The sequence below is a fragment of the Mustela nigripes genome, chromosome 16 (genome assembly GCF_022355385.1).
Source record: "Mustela nigripes isolate SB6536 chromosome 16, MUSNIG.SB6536, whole genome shotgun sequence".
NCBI classification, from domain to species: domain Eukaryota; kingdom Metazoa; phylum Chordata; class Mammalia; order Carnivora; family Mustelidae; genus Mustela; species Mustela nigripes.
The window spans coordinates 15,656,690-15,673,396 of record NC_081572.1 but is presented as its reverse complement, the minus strand read 5'-3'; the positions used below and the strand labels follow the sequence as shown (position 1 = coordinate 15,673,396).

The 16,707-nt window shown below is 46.6% G+C and overlaps 1 protein-coding gene and 1 non-coding gene across 3 annotated transcripts; one reads left to right on the top strand and one right to left on the bottom strand.

Annotated features, from left to right (window-relative positions):
• The first annotated feature begins 351 nt into the window (after window positions 1–351).
• METTL2A (methyltransferase 2A, tRNA N3-cytidine) lies at window positions 352–13,026 on the top strand. Of its 2 annotated transcripts, XM_059378779.1 has the most exons (9): window positions 352–493; window positions 701–792; window positions 2,466–2,824; window positions 4,977–5,026; window positions 5,315–5,375; window positions 7,828–7,967; window positions 9,759–9,865; window positions 11,239–11,304; window positions 12,101–13,026. In XM_059378779.1, the coding sequence occupies exons 1-9, from the start codon at window positions 384–386 to the stop codon at window positions 12,301–12,303; spliced, it is 1,188 nt and encodes a 395-aa protein (XP_059234762.1). In that variant the 5' UTR covers window positions 352–383; the 3' UTR covers window positions 12,304–13,026. The 2 variants fall into 2 exon arrangements, with proteins under 2 accessions (XP_059234762.1, XP_059234763.1); XM_059378780.1 differs by lacking the exons at window positions 11,239–11,304; window positions 12,101–13,026 and adding an exon at window positions 10,203–10,421.
• Window positions 13,027–14,673: 1,647 nt separating this feature from the next.
• LOC132004614 (small nucleolar RNA SNORA67) lies at window positions 14,674–14,785 on the bottom strand. Its single transcript, XR_009400569.1, has one exon. It is a non-coding gene; the product is annotated as a small nucleolar RNA SNORA67 (small nucleolar RNA).
• Between the last annotated feature and the right edge of the window lie 1,922 nt (window positions 14,786–16,707).

The following is a 16,707-nucleotide window of genomic DNA, read 5'->3' as shown; positions in this document are numbered from 1 at the left end:
GGGAGCCTCATGTGGGACTCAACCCCAGGACCCTAGGATCATGACCTGAGCCAAAGACAGACGCTTAGCCGACTGAGCCACCCAGGGATCCCTGTCTCCCACTTCCATACAGGCCTGCACTACCTCCAGCCCCTTTGCGGGGAAGACAGAAAGCCAGCTAAGAGAAAATCAGTGGGCGAGCGCCCCTTCCCGGGAGAGCACCTCCCAACTCAGGGCCCGCCCCCACCGGGCGGAGCTCCAGCTCCAACCTAGACCCGGGAGTTCAGAGCTGCCCCGCCCCTCCTTGCTCTTTTCCCGCCCAGATCCCGCGACTTCCGGAGGGGGCGTGGCCCCGCAGGAAGTTTTCGCGTATCTGAAAGACAGGCATATCCGGCTCCGGTGTCATGGCGGACTCCCATCCTGAGTGCGCTCCGGCTGCTGTCGGCGAGAAGCGGCAACAGTTTGGGAGCAGATTCCTGAGCGATCCGGCGCGCGTTTTTCACCATAATGCCTGGTAACCGCCCTGCCCCTCGTCCGATCTGCGGCTCGCCCCCTGCCCCGCATCCCCGTGTGCTCTGAAAATCCCCTGATCGCGGGCCACGAGTCCCGCTGCCCTGCTCGAGGCGCTGTCCTTCCACGGGAGAGGCGCTGCATGGCCAGAGACTCATCCTGCCCGCAGCTGGAACGTGAGGCCCCTAAACTGCCCGTTTGATTTTCCCAGGGACAATGTGGAGTGGTCAGAAGAGCAGGCCGCCGCAGCGGAGAGGAAAGTCCAGGAGAACAGTACCCCGCGGGTGTGCCAGGAGAAGCAAGGTGCGCTTAGGTGGGCCCTCAGTGGTAACAGCAGCCAGCGTACTGTTCGAGGCGCTCTCCCCGAGAGGCTAGAGATCCTAGACCGCCAAGACTGTCCCCGAAGTCGGGGGTAGAACGGGAGGGGAAGGGATGGGTGAGGACGCAAAAGAGTTTCACCCTGAAATCTTGTTAGGGCGAAGAGGGAGTTTGGGTTTTGGCTTTATTTGAGAAGGAGTAACTGTATCTTGATTTTCTACCGATTAATTTTTAGCTAGTCGACTAGACTATCCGAGCGCAACCGTGTGGTCACATGGCCAACTTAGAGGCTCTGCTTCGTCTTTATGATTACACTTTTTTGGCTGAGGAAATGTGATTGAAGCTAGATTCTAGCGATCAGATTCTCAGTTTATTCGGGGAGGGAGCTAATGAGTGGTGTGATGGCTGTGAGGTTTTAGGGCTTCTGCCAAGGAAAACTGGGTGAAGAGGAGTGTAGGTAAGTGTGGCCAAAGCAAAAAGACCCTTCTGGAGAGGTGGGTGATTTCATTGCAAAATATCTCTAGATACTAAAACTGGCTGAGCCTATGTCCTATAAGACAATTTGCAAGTAGGAATTGAACTTGGGAGAGTAGTATCCCACAGTTCACTATAACGATTAGAAGATTCCAGTTATAAAATATTCACCTTACATAGTTTGACAGAAACTAGATAGATCAAAGTAAGTTAGAGTTGAAAGGGATTTTGAAAATCATGTAGTCCAATATCCTCTTTTTACAGTTAAAGAAACTTGGACCACAGGACATTAAGTGCCTTACCCAGAGGTAAGCAGTTAGATAGTAGTAGGAGTGGAGAAACTAAAATCCGATTTCTTAGGTTTGGGGTTTTTTTGGTTTTTTGTTTTTTTGTTTTCTTCCGTTTCTACTACTCTTGTCAAGGCCCTGTATTGCAAAGAGAAAACTGAAGTCTAGGACTTGCCAATGCCTTGATCACCTGAAGCTACAATGGAAACAGTCTACCTTTCTTAAGTCTCACCTGTCCTCTCTCATCAGAACTCTATAATCATCTGAAGATATTTTTCCCTCTTCTCAGCATTTCTCCTTTCCTTTTAACCTTGTTCCCGTTTTTAGGATCTTTTAGTAGTATTGAATTCATTTCTTAGCTCCACATTCAATAAAAACCGCAGACAGAGGAGTGTATGTAAAGAAGAGCTGTATGTGTCATTAATGCTTGAGTTCACATGGGGAATGACTGAAGAACCTGGAACATTTCGCCTGTAAAAGAGAGGATTTAGAGGGGGAAAATAACTGCCCTTAAATACAAAAGAATTGTTCTGTGTAGCCATAAGAAATAGTAGGACTTTCTGACCAGAAGGTAGATTTTTTTTTCTTAATTGTCAGATTTTTTTTTTTTTCCTTAATGCTAGAATTTTCAAATAGCTAAGAGTCACCCAGAGATGTGGGTGAAGAATTGGTAGAAAGTTTCCTGGTAGAAGTTCCTCCCTAGAAGGACAAGACGCAGAGGGAATTCAGATAGGGTAGGTGATTAGGACTACAAGGTTTCCAGCTCTGAGATTATGGTGCCACTTGATGATGCTTTTAATATAAAATGACACTCAGTGAAGCAGAATGACATTTGACATTAAGGGTACATAAAATACCAAGAGATGGGTTTTTAAATTCTTTCTTTAATATTTACAGTTGATTATGAAGTCAATGCCCACAAATACTGGAACGAGTTCTACAAAATCCACGAAAATGGGTTTTTCAAGGATAGACATTGGCTTTTCACTGAATTCCCAGAGTTGGCACCTAACCCAAACCACAATGACTTGAATGATTGGCTCTCAGAGAACAAGAGGAGTGAAGTACCTGAAGGTAGGAGGAAAGAGGAGGGACCTGGCTTAAAAACAGAAGAACAGCACACGTGTTCTTCAGATAGTCTTGGACATAAAACACAGATGCCTCCTTTGGAAGAAGATGTGACTCGGAAACTCAGTCACCTGGAAATCCGTGCCGATGAGTTCCCTGGGTCCTCAGCCACCTACAGAATACTTGAGGTAGGGGCGCCTGGGTGGCTCAGTGGGTTAAGCCTCTGCCTTGGGCTCACATCATGATCTCAGGGTCCTGGGATCAAGCCCTGCATCAGGCTCATTGCTCAACAGGGAGCCTGCTCCTTCCCCTCCCCCCCCATCTGCTTGCGATCTCTCTCTCTCTCTCTCAAATAAATAAATAAACCTTTAAAAAAACAAAAAAGAATACTTGAGGTAACCCCTCTCTGTTGTCCTGATAGTGGGGTTAGTGAGGCTGCTCTCTTGTACATGTGCTCGGCCTGGAGAGGCAGATCCCAAAAGTGATTCTTCCTGAAGACGCTGACTAGCACTGACCATTAGGTTGGCCTAGAAACACCTCCACTTTGGAACTAATGATATGCCCTGAATTCAGTCCAGATAGCTGGGTGTTGTGGCAGACAAAGGTAGGTCACCTGAGGTGCTGTCTGGGAACGTCCTCTTCATCCGAACGTTGTATATTGCTCTACCGGCCACTGGAGGAGTCCTGCGGGGGATGGGGTCGGTTGGGATGGTGCCTGCTTCTCAGGCAGTGGACAATTCTTGTCTTCTTTTTTTTTTTTTTTTTTATTAATTTTTTATTCAATTCTTGTCTTCTTAGTGTGCATGTTGGTGCTGAGGCCAGGCTAGACCTGGAAACGTGTCTGGGTAGCAACTGTAATGCAGATTTGTAAGTGGTGACTCTGCACTCCACTGGAGGCTGATTAGCCTTGGGGTTGAGTACTCTAGCCCTGGCCCTGTTCCTAATCCCTTCTCCTCCCCAAGCAGAAGGGGTCTTCCTCTCTGTCTGCCTCACAGCGGTTATGAGAATTACATATATTAAGATATTGATGTAAAATGGCTAACAATAGTGCCTGGCATGTAGTAAGGCCTTAGTAAATGGACGCTGTCTTTTTTGGATTTGGGGGTTTTTTTGTCTTTGTTTTTAAAGATTTCATTCATTTATTTTAGAAAGAGGTCATGCGTGAACACGGGAGAAGCAGAGGGATAGGGAAAGGGAGATAATTTCTAGTGGACTCCACACTGAACACAGAGCCTGATGCAGGGCTCGATCCCATGACCCCAAGATCATGACCTGAGCTGAAACCAAGGGTCAGGTACCCAATCCCAAATGGCCACTGTTATTAGGACACCCAGCACCATGTTTAGGACACTGTGACCCATGATCTCCTTTTCATGAATTTTTCTGCTAAGTCTGAGAAGCATGTTTCCAATAATGACACAGTGCCGTTCGGTAAGAAAATCTTTTATCTGCCTTCTCTGTCTTCTCCGCACCGGGAGCGGCTCTCCTGCCATAGCCTCTCATCCCCGGAAAATGTACACCTGTGCAGAGTTCGTCTCCACGCCCTCCTTGGTCAGGTGCGCCTCTCAGCTGTTGAGCCAATCACTGCAGCGGTGCTGAAAGCCCCGGAGACATTGACAGATGAGAGCCTAGCAGCTCGGCAGCCCCACGTCCCCTGACCTCTCTACTAGCTGCAGCTTCCAAACCAATGCGATTTCAACAGACATCGACATAGTAGCCAAGTTCATTGGGGCTGGGGCTGCCACGGCAGGGGGACTGGCTCTAGGGCTGGAATTGGGACTGTTTGGGAACCTCATCACTGGTCGTGCCCCCTCTCCCATGCCATTCTGGGTGTTGCCGTCTCAGAGGCCATGGGGCTCTTTGCCTGATGGTGGCCTTTCTCCTCTCCCATCATGGGGAGGAGCTGTCTCCGCCTCCCATCAGTCTTTCTGTGTCTCTTCTGCCCTGTATGTTCCTTTTCCTATACCTCTCAGGCAGCCTGGGGCAAGTGGTTGGCTCAGGATTTGACAGGCAAGACAAATAAATACTGTATCAATAAAAAAATATATATTTCATCTATAGGACCATTTGTTAAAACTCAAAAAGTAAAAGCAATCCATGCCCTTTTTTCCACATCAGCTCCCTTCTGCTATCAAGAGCCTTTGCTCTTGTCTTTTATGGCTACCTCTTTTTAAACTTCCTGAGGTCAAGGTCAGAGATTGTCATGGGTACTGTTCAACTGTGATCACTGTACCTTTCCTACTAATACAATTAGGCAAGATTATCTATGGTTGATTATTTATCTAGCGCTAGGGAATTCTTTGGAAAGTCCTGTAACTAAAAGTTCATTTCTGTCTGCAGGTTGGTTGTGGTGTGGGAAACACAGTCTTTCCGATTTTACAAACCAACAAGTAAGTGTGTTGTAGAGTTTAACTATAGGACAGCACAGAGGAGAAAGGGGTGTGTTGTTTCTCAAAACTTACTGCAACAGACTGGTAATAGTGGTTACTGGGAACCATGGGTGACAGGAGGTGTCACTTTCTAAGTTATCTTTGTCATCAGGAAAATTGGTGAGCTTTAAACCCTGTTTGACTGCTAATATCTGATGCCTTTGATATTTTAACTTTGCTACACAGGAGAGAAAACAGAAATAATTCAGTTTCTAGTCTTAACTGTTCTGTTTTTTCTGCCCATTTCAGTGATCCGGGACTCTTTGTTTACTGTTGTGATTTTTCTTCCACAGCCATAGAACTGGTGCGGGTAAGTGCAATAGTTCCTGTCTGTAACTGTCTCTGATTAAAGAGGAAAGGGTCTCTTAAAAATCAAGGTCTCTAGCAACAGCTGGGAGTAGAGGAAAGAACCAAGCGTGAACCTGGAAGGTGTCACTGGCCACTGTGGAGCGTCAGGCAGGTGTCCTGACCTCTGTAGACGTAGGTTTTAAGTATTAAAATGAGAAGATTGTTTCTAGTCAGGGTTCTTTGAGTTACAAGTCACAGAAACACCTAGACCAACTCAATCAATGAAAGAGAAGGTCATAGAAGCCAAGGGCATAAAATGTAGCCAGGGCTGTCACTCAGCCCTGAAGAGGTGGCAGATACCAAGGCAGGTTGACTAGCTGGTGACATGTTACCATTCCCTCCTCTTCCTGTCACAGTAACTCCCTCAAGCGCATGGTTTTGTATCTGCCATAGCCCACAGCCCATTTGTCCTTTGTTCTCTTTACAGACCAGCTTTCCGTAATGGGGTTTTCACAGGATCCCGACATACCTGCCCCTTACACATCTACCCCATTCAGGCATTCTCAGAACCTCACCAGAACGGCTCGTGCTGATTCCAAAGTCCCCAGAAAGAGTCTGGTTGACCTGGCCAAGCTGGTAATCTACTTGCCCTGTTTGAATTAGCTGTGGCCAGTGAGAAGCGAAGTCACATTTTTGGAGAAGAGAGATACGGAAAGAGAAATTACCCTAAAATAAGTTGTTACAATCATGTCTACTGTTCCTAGCACAGGAGCTCCAGAGTTGGTAACTCCAGGTCTTTCTGGAGTGAGTTACTTTTATGGATCTAGACCAGTTGAATATTGAGACTTCTCTTTAGTTAATTTTATTTATTTTTATCTTTGTTAATTTTAGGACAAAATATAAAGTTAAATTTTCCATATCCAATAGGTTTTCCTGGAGAATTCTGTGATCTGTGTAATATGCTATAGTTGGGTTGGGAGTTGTTTTAAATCATGCTTTTAAATGTTTTGAAAGTGTCGGTGTGTTTTCTCTTCTGATGAGATTTTTCTTTTTCCTTGTGGCCATTTACCTCCCTGAGCACTTTGCAATCCTCAAATCTAATTTTTGTGCATCAGAGTAAGAATAAAGAATAAAAGTAAAATAGGGGCACCTGGGTGGCTCAGTCGTTAAGCATCTGCCTTCGGTTCAGGTCATGATCCCAGGCTCCCTGTTCAGCGGGAAGTCTGCTTCTCCCTCTCCTGCTCCCCCTGCTTGTGTTCGCTCTCTCACTAGGTCTCTCCCTGGCAAATAAATAAAATCTTTAAAAAAAAAAAAAAGGAAAGAAAAGAATAAAAGCAGAAAAATCAAGAACATTCTTTCTTTTTTTTTTTTTTTTAAAGAGACTGCAGGTGTGTGAGAGTGGGTGTGGGGGAGGCAGAAGAGAGATAGAGAATCCTCATGTGGACCCCAACACAGGGCTCCATCTCACAACCCTGAGATCATGACCTGAGTTGAGATCAAGAGTCAGATGCTTAACTAACCGAGTAACCCAGGTGCCTCCCCTCATTCATTCATTCATTCATTCATTTAGTTTTTAAAATTGAGTAAGCTATACCCTCAACATGGGCCTTGATCTCAATACCCTGAGATCAAGAGTCACATGTTCTATCAACTGAACCAGCCAGGTGCCACTAAAACATTCCATTTTAAAGTACCAGTTTTGGGGGGGTGGGGGGCACCTGGGTGGCTCAGTGGGTTAAGGATCTGCCTTCAGCTCAGGTCATGATCCCAGGGTCCTGGGACTGAGCCACCACATCAGGTTCCCTGCTCAGCAGGGAGTCTGGTTTCCTTCTCCCTCTGCCCCTCTCTCTGGCTCATGCTCTCTCTCACGTGTACTCTCTCCCAAATAAATGAATAAAATCTTTAAAAAAAAAAAAAAAAAGTCCAGTTGGGAGTCTGCTTCTCCCTCTGCCTCACCCCATGCTCTCTCACTCGCTCTGCTCTCTCCCTCAATAAAATCTTTTTTTTTTAAAAGTTTAAAAAATAAATAAATAAAATGAATGGGGCGCCTGGGTGGCCCAGTGGGTTAAAGCCTCTGCCTTCAGCTCAGGTCTTGATCCCAGTGTCTTGGGATCGAGCCCCACATCGGGCTCTCTGCTCAGCAGGAAGCCTGCTTCACCCTCTCTCTCTGCCTGCCTCTCTGCCTACTTGTGATCTGTGTCAAATAAATAAATTTTTAAAATCTTAAAAATAAATAAATTAAATAAATAAACTGAAAATGCCACTTGGATTCCACAGGCTCCTCCCTGGAGAGGCGTTCTTAGCCTTTGAGTCAGAATGCACGCCTTCATGATTAGGGCGATAACCCTCGGCAGCTGCAGTTACACTTAAAGCAAGATAAGCTTTCCTCCGGGCTGGGGGAACATTTTCGTGTGTGTGTGTGTGTGTGTGTGGTGTGTGTGTGAACATTTTCTAACCTGTAGTCTTCCGTGCAGACAAATTCAGCATATGATCCTCATCGGTGCTTTGCATTTGTTCACGATCTGTGTGATGAAGACGCGACTTACCCGGTGCCCGGGGGTAGCCTCGATGTCATCATCCTCATATTTGTTCTCTCAGCGGTCGTTCCAGACAAGTAAGTTTTGGGTCCCTTAACCAGTAGTGTAACGAAAACGAAGCTCGTGTCAGGGACCTTGATACCAGGGTTGGACCCCGAGTAAGCAGGGTGATCTGATGGGCCTGGAAAGGCCACCCTGTCAGAGCGATGCAAGTGCCTCACCCCTTTTCCTGAACCTGTATGCCTGTAAACCTCTGCCTGCTGGCGGTGTGCCACAGCTATTAGATACCATCCCCTTGTCGGCCTTTTTATTTTTCTTTAGGATGTTATTTTTAAAGGGCACCTGGGTGGCTCAGGTGGCTAAGCGTCTGCCCTAGGCTCAGGTCATGATCTCAGGGTCCTGGGAGCAAGTCTCGCAGTGGGCTCCCTGCTCAGTGCGGAGTCTGCTGCTCCCTCTGCCTCTCCCCATCCCACCCCCTCCTGTGATGTCTCGCTCATTCTCTCTCTCTCTCAAATAAATAACTAAAATCTTCAAAAAAAATAAATAAGCCTATAACATGTTATTTTTAAGTAATCTCTAAACCCAGCGTGGGACTCAAACCCACAACTCTACGATCAAGAGCCACACACTCTACGGACTAAACCAGCCGGCTTCCCCTTGTTGGGCTTTTCAGATGCTTTCAGTAAAGCAAGCTTATTAACACAATTTATAGTGAAGCCTTACTCAGGGGTCCCTTTATGTTTAAGCTCTTTGGAAAACCACAGTATAGGGGAATTCCATAAGATCAAGTTCAGGTGAAACGAAAGTCAGTTCCTAAACCCTGCAGGATAACTGTTAGAGCTTCCTGGACATGGGGGAGCCAGCTGTCCTGATGAGATACTGTCCTCAGGAAGCAGCGTCAGCCAGAGACCCAGAGGAATGAGCAGTTGTCTCTGTCCCACATTTCCTTGAGGCGAGCACTGAGTCATCTGACCTAACAGGGATATTGTGAGCGTGCAAATAGGCAGGTGCAGGACAGCCCAAAAGGCCAGGTGTGGTTCTAAATGCTCGTAACTGTAGAGGTCTCGGGGCACCTGGCTGACGCAGTCGGTAGACCACACAACTTTTGATCTCAGGGTTGTGAGTTCAAGTTGACAGTAGAGTTTGATAGCTAAAATATCAGTAGAAGTTTAAATGCTACAGACTTAAAAGCTGACATGGACTGAAGCAAAACATTAAAGTTAAAACTCTTGATTCAATATTTAAGTGGGCTTTGTAGCATTGATACTTGGACGTTAGTACAGCCGAAACCAGCACTGGGCCTGCGTGTGTGAATCGTGTAGTCAGAAGGTAGAGCACTCTGCCCGTGGCACCCGTTCGCCTACTGACTCACCGTGTAAATTGTGAGTGCTTGAGGTTTCGTCTTCATTTAACAAATGGAAAGGTGCAGTCTGTGCCTTCGGAGCGCTCAGGCCCTGGGGGCAGACAGGTGAGTCAACTCACCAGCAATCCTCACCGCAGATTCTTAGGGCTGGGCCCTGAGAGCCCCGGAAGCACAGAGCAGGGGTAGCTTCCCCATGAGGCCATCCCAGGAGGAAAAGGAAGGGAACCAGCCGCAGAGTATGGAAGTTGGAGCCCTCCAGCAGAAGCAGGTTATTCTCAGGCCTCTGCATATGGAAGGGAGTGGGTCAAAGCCATGTCCGTGAGCGGACAGCAGAAGGCACCTGAGAAGCAGAGTGTGTGCTCCCATGTCGCCGAAGCGAGGAGCGGAAATGTCGGGGCTTGTGTGTGTCAGGGTTAGGAAGTCCGCTGGCTGTTCCACGCACGCTGCAAGGAAGAGGAATGTTGTTCTTGAGAAGACCTGGTCTTCTTTCTCTGTTGGCCCGCAGGATGCAGAAGGCTATCGGCAGGCTGAGCAGGCTGCTGAAGCCCGGAGGGATGATGCTTCTGCGAGACTACGGCCGCTACGACATGGCGCAGCTTCGGTTTAAGAAAGGTATTTTACTGCTATAACCAAAGCAGCAGTTGTGCCATCAGACTAGACCTGTAAGTCAGTGAAATCACATAGAAACTCTAGAATTAGAGCTCCTTATATAAAACCACCTAATACATGATGAGAGTGGTATGTTTTTGAAGACTGGTGCCCTCTACATATTGGGGGGATCCCTTAACCAAGACAGCTACTTTCAGAATAGCCACCTTGGGGAAAAGATTTGATTACATAAGTAATTTTTAAACGTGGCGTGCCCCAAGATGCCATTCATAAATTGAAAGACAAAACATTTCCGTGTCTAGAACAGATGAAGACTTAGTTATTATCTCTGCTCTTCAAGGGCCTCTTGGCAAATTGATGAGGAGATCGGCCTCCCACCCAAAACAACAGGAAGGAAAATTTTAGAGTTGATTCACCGAAGGGCAGATTCAAGTGGCCAGAAACAAAGGTAACAAAACTTAAGAGTGAGATAACCACTTCTTAAACCTACTGCTGGCCATTTCACAGAAGGAGATGTACTTTTCTATTACTGGTAGAAATAACAAGTTGTTAAATGGTGTTTGGGTTTTGTGTTTGTTCTGTTCCGTTTTGTTTTTTTAAGCACACTGGTGTTATCTACTCAGTCTAACAGTCCTTTGGGGAATTACTCAAGAACTAGCTCGTAATGTGGGTTTAGGCAAAGTCTTCGAAACAAAGTGAATGCCTCTGCGGAAGGGGGGCATCGTGCCTGCCGCGTGAGGCAGACCCCACACCAGTGGTCCTGGGGGGAGGGGGTCTCCATCCTGCCTTCCCAGACGAGAAAAGCAGAGTGCGGGGTAACTGTCTCCAACTGGCTCGCACGTACAAGAGTGGCTGGGGAGGAATGAGCAAAGCAAGTGAGATTATAGTGACGTCCCAGAGGCGTAGGATTACCTAGCAGGCTGGTAAGCTGACATTAGGTCAGAGGCCGTGCTGGCTGAGTGGAGGGCACGTGAACCGGACCCGGGAGTGTGTGGCCGTGTGGAGAGACGTGGGGAACGGTCGTGGTGGCTCAGGTTTCCTCCCTGTCGGTCTAGCTACAGTCTGTGGCTTTGATCGATCGACTGATTTTTATTTTGTTTCACAAAGAGTCTATGGTATTTTTTGAATGCGGGAGGGGGCAAAACATTTGCGGCATGAACCGGCTCTAGACGAGAAGGCTGAGGCCCGCGGGACGGAGCACTGGGGTTTGAGCGCCTCCTGGGGCTGCCCGTGTCCACAGCATGAGCCCGCAGGTGCCCAGCGTCACTAGGAAAGTTCTCTGCCCAAGAAATCGGTGTCAGTGCTACACATGGGATTGGCCGTGAGCATCAAAGAAGCCCTGGAAAGTTTCTGATTTTTATCACCTCGCTTCGCAGGTCAGTGTCTGTCCGAAAGTTTCTATGTGAGAGGGGACGGCACCAGAGTTTACTTCTTCACACAAGGTACAAAAACGCTCCTCTTTACATGCGCCAGTGTCCCCCAGACACCAGCTTGGACATTGCTCCGTTCCCCCTCAGAGGGAAGACTGGGGGGCCCCTCCCGCCTTTGGCAGCCTTTTCTTGCCGTTCAGCCCCCTGCACTCAGCCGCCCGGGACCCGCTCCCTGCTTCCAGGAGCCTTCCGCCCTCCGCAGGGCCCTTCTGCTGTCTCCTCTTCCTCCCTGTCACTCTGCCCCAAACAGGAAAGCTGTCCCTTTTTGCGAGACTTCAGTGCAACTGGTGTCACCCTGCAGACTGAGTCATCCTATAGGTGCCCGGAGCCAGGCCTGTGCTCCCCGGCTCCAGCTGTAGCCCAGAATGGCTCTCCTTGGCGGCCAGCCCTGCCTCCCATGCCCACTGCCATTCTGGGACCCTTTATTGTGTTGCTTGTGGAGCCCTGGGTCAAAGTGGCAGAACCTCTCCCCTTAAAAAGTGGCTTTGTTATTGCATTTGTGTAGATTTTTGTATGTCATCTTAAGGTGTCCATAAAGCCCTTCTGGAACATTCCTCCCCTGAGCTGACTTTTCAGCTCTCCCTCTGGATATCAAGCTGCCCTTCCCAGATGGTTTGGGTTCCCCCATTTAAATGCGAGCTCCTTGCTGTTACCAAGCTGCTACTGCACTTATAAATAAACAGCTCAGCTCAAGCCACTTGAAAAATATAAATAAAAATGGTCTCACAGAGCTCCATTAAACATAGGAAGTGGTAGACAATGTTTTTTCTTCAGCGGGAAGTACATAAACATCTCTTTTCCAAACCAGAGGAGCTGGACACGCTTTTCACTACCGCTGGACTGGAAAAGGTTCAGAACCTGGTGGATCGCCGATTGCAAGTGAACCGAGGGAAGCAGCTGACAATGTACCGGGTTTGGATTCAGTGCAAATACCGCAAGCCTCTTGTGTCTGGTGCTGGCCCAGAGCCACCCGTTCCTGACAGGATACTGAGTTCATCGGCGGTTTTTTAAGAAAGAACATTCACAAACAGTGTCTCGTTGATCTTATAAAGTTCAAGGATTCAGACTTGAACCTTGAACCTCGAACAAATCTTTTTTTTTTTTTATTCTAATAATTGCCCTTATTTGTGAAGCCCTTTACTCTATACTTTCCTCAAGGTTTTATAGGGGGTTTTTTTCTTTTTCTTTTTCTATTTTTTTAAGTAGGCTCCGTGCTTGGCATGGAGCCCATCACCGGGCTTGAACTCACGACCCTAACATTAAGACCTCAGTTGAGATCAAGAGTCGGATGCTTGACACTGAGCCACCCAGAGGCTCCCTCAGAATCTTCCTTGCCATTTTGTAATTTATCATAACTAAAATGGTCATGGAAATGATGAACTTAAAGGAATCAAGAATTTTTATATATGAATATAATAAATCAAGACATTATTATGTATCATCAATAACACGTCACTTGACTATGAGTCCCATTAAATTATTTTAGAGTTCAGATACATAGGCTAGCCAGTTGATACATACAAAAGGTCAATAAAAGTTTCATTCAGTGAGAAGCACATCAAGAAGAACCATCTTTCTTTGGATAAAAACACTGCTTTAAAGAGCGTCAAAATGAGTCCTTGTGTATTTATTTGGTCATGGTTTCCACTTAACCTTAGTTCTGTGGAATTTTAAGCACTGTTTCCTTTATAACGTCTTTATAAGAAATTAAAAGAATCTTGACTTTTAGCAAAATTGTCTCTTTTTTTTTTTTTTTTTAAATTGTGCTCCTAAATGTTTGACACAAAAGGCATTGAGAGAACTTTAAGGATTGAGAGAGAAAGAGAGTAGAGGTGGGAGAGTTGGGGAGGGGGCAGAATCTCAAGCCAGCTCCCCACTGAGCTCAGAGCCTGAGGTGGGGCTCGATCTCACAACCATGAGATCATGACCTGAGCCAAAATCAAGAGTTGGATGCTTAACTGAGCCACCTAGACGCCCCTGATAATTTCGAATTTAAAAGTAACCAGTTACCAAGAATATTACAAGAATAGGCCATTTTCTTCTGAATCTTTTAAGATTAAGTGGGTTGCAAGGCGATGTCCCAACACTCCTGTATATTTTAATGTGTAATTCCCATAACTGAAGATGTTCTATATCACCAAATAAATCCATCAGAAGCAAAAATAAACCTGAAAACACTACCATCCACAGATTTTCCCAATGAGCCCAATAATACCTTGTATCACCAGAAAAATGTTGCACTTAGTTGTCCTGTCTCCGTCTCCTATAGTCTGGAACAATCCACATTTGTTTCAATGACCTTGACATTTGAAGATTACAGTCTGTTTTGCAGACTGTCCCTCAGTTTGGATTTGTTGATGCTTTCTCAGGGTTTGGGTTCCAGTTACACATTTCTGGCAGGAATATCGGTGGTGCTGTGCTCCTCCTGCTACATCCTATTGAGGTAATATAATTTTGAATTACTCTGCTGGTGGTGGTAACCTTGATCACTTAATGGAGGTGGTATCTACTGGGTTTCTCTGAAAAGTTACGAAGAAGCTTCATGTGTGCTTTGAAATAGGGTAGATAACCCATTCCTCATCAAACTTTGCCCCCTAGTCTGTGTTGCAATTTCTTGGCTGAATTACCACTATAGTGGTAGCCTGTGAGTGTCTCCTAATCCTGTCATTCTTTGTATATTTATTGGTTGGCATTCTAGAAGGAAAGCTTTCTCTTTTTTTCTTTTCTTTTCTTTTTTTTTTTTTTCCTGCATCAAAAAACCACATTGGGGCGCCTGGGTGGCTCAGTGGGTTAAGCCGCTGCCTTCAGCTCAGGTCATGATCTCAGGGTCCTGGGATCGAGTCCCGCATTGGGCTCTCTGCTTGGCAGGGAGCCTGCTTCCCTCTCTTTCTCTGCCTGCCTCTCTGTCTACTTGTGATCTCTCTTTCTGTCAAACAAATAAATAAAATTTAAAAACCACATTTATTCACATTTATTCAAAGAAAAAAAAATGACAAGATGTCCATCCCTTGGCTCCCTTTCCTCCCCACTCCTGTCCCTCTTCAGTCCCCCAGACTGAACCCTGGGTAGCAGAGCAGGACAGCCCCTAAGATGAGGTCAGCAATATTGAGGGGCATCTCCTCAATGGAGGTGTTGTAGAAGGTCTCGCTGTCTCGAAGAATCCTCCTGGCTTCTGTCACCATGATGATAGCCACACCCTTATGTGCAAATAGTCTACCAGGACTGATTCTGTGGGTAATAGCTTTCCCTATTGGTAGGAATGTCCTAGTTGGTGACTAAAGAAACCTGCTGCACATCCATGCCTCTGGCCTAGCCCAGGGGAGAGGACACGTCAGCAGGAGAATGAGAAGGGGACACAGTCTATCCAGAAGGGACTGAAGTGTGTGTAGGCAGCCAAAGGAAGGCAAAGGAAAAGAGCCATCCCCTCTCCCTCAACCTCAAGCACAGATTTTATTCCAAGTTGCTACTAGGAAAGCTTTCTTTACTCTTGGACTCAGATTTCTGTTTTATTTAATGATCATTATACATACTATCATTATTTTGGTGCTCATGTTACCTCAGATTGGGCCAGTGGGGACCCCTTCAAAGCTTCTGTGACCTTGTGACTCCCCATTGTTCTTTGAGCACAAATTGTTCCAGGCTCATCTTCCTATTTCTCTGCCCCGGTCTCAATCTGCCATTTCGCCCAAGAAGTTCTGGTTTCTTTTAGTGCAGAAAGGTATTTAGAAACCAAGCTAAGAGTGCTCGTTGCTTTTGGGGTGTTCCTGTTCCCAACGCCCCTCAGTGGACGGAGCTCGGGGATATTTGCATGTATGTGCACACACGCATACTTGCGTCTGTATTTCTGTACTTAAACATATATCCGTTCAGATCAGTGTCTTCGGTGCAGATCCAACACCACAAGCTTTCTTCTAGCTGTTATTCTTTTCTGTACTTGAAGTTTCTTTATCCAACAATCCCGAACTCCCAGGATCCTCAATACGTTGGACCAGTGCCCTCATATGTCACGTTCTCCCTTTGCCACCACTCACACATGGAGGCCGCGTCAGCTCTCGGGTTCTGACACCCCACTCCAAGTCACTATAGCCAGAGCTCCCTGCCTCTCGGAGACACTCTCCTCATCTGCCCCGGGTCCAACGCCCCCGCCCCCCAACACACCATCCTTCTACCCTTGCACTAACACACACCTTGTTTAGCTTCATTCGTGACTTTTATAGGGGGGAGGGGGGGAGCATCCCATCTCTTCCATCACACTGAATGTACTCAAAACTACGGAAGACAGAGTGACCGGGATGGTATTTCATTTATCTTTTGGAAGGAAGAACAGATCTATTAAATGATCCACTAAAACCTTCCTTTGGCATCTCTGAGGCACTTCAAAGTAACAGGAAGAGGTTTTACTCCATCTTCGGGCCACCGGGTTTGGGCTTCGGGCTTAAAGTATAAAAAAATGAGCCTCTTCCTGCCTGTTGCTCTCTTTTCTTCTCTGTCATCTGCTAAGCTCTCTTCCCTTCCTCTCTGACTTTTTAATCTGTCAAGCTACCTCAAACTCTGTAAGGGACTCGGCATACCTTTTTAGCCTCGGAATCACTAGTAATGGTCAGAGGAAAATTAACTATGGTCAGGGGAAGATGAGAGTATGGCGGGGCAAGTGGGTGGTTCAGTCGTTAAGCAGCTGCCTTCGGCTCAGGTCATGATCCCAGGGTCCCAGGATCGAAGCCCACATCAGGCTCTCTGCTCAGTGGGAAGCCTGCTTCTCCCTCTCCTGCTCCCCCTGCCTGTATTCCCTCTCTCGCTGTGTCTCCTCTCTCTGTCAAATAAATAAATAAAAATCTTAAAAAAAAAAAAAGAGAGAGAGAGAGAAATGATTAGAGTATGACTTTGGTGCCACTCAAAAACACATAGACCGTCCAAACAATAGGTCTGACTCCCAAAAGTATCACTTGGTATTCTTTTTTTTTTTTTTTTTAATATAGTCAACAAGCAACGTTACGTCAGTTTCACATGTATAACATAGTGATTCAACAGCTCTATGTTATGCTGTGTGGAGCTCCAGATGTGAGCATACGACAGTCCTCTAGTCCCATTGACTCTGTTCCCAAGGCTGTGCCTTCATTCCCCCTTCTTCACTTCTGTCCTCCCCGTCTGGCAACCTCCAGTTGGTACTTTGTATTTTCAGGTCTGATCTCTTGATATTCTTGGTGCAAGAAAAATGCTGCGCTGGCTGGGAAGGCAGCTCCACGTGTGAAGCTGCTCAGGAAGTTATGTGGTTTAGATTCAGGTCGAATGGAGAAGTTTCTGAAACCTGCTGCTCTGCCTACGTAGTCGTAATTTGGCTGAGGAGATAAATTTGATGGTGTTTGGAAAATGAATAACAGTTTAATTTGAGTGCTCTGGAACCAGGGGAGTAAAGCC

Coding starts and splice junctions, on each gene's coding strand:
- METTL2A (XM_059378779.1), top strand. CDS start 384: ATGGCGGACTCCCATCCTGAGTGCGCTCCGGCTGCTGTCGGCGAGAAG. Junction 793..2,465: donor GGTGTGCCAGGAGAAGCAAG/GTGCGCTTAGGT, acceptor TAATATTTACAG/TTGATTATGAAGTCAATGCC. Junction 5,376..7,827: donor CAGCCATAGAACTGGTGCGG/GTAAGTGCAATA, acceptor TCTTCCGTGCAG/ACAAATTCAGCATATGATCC.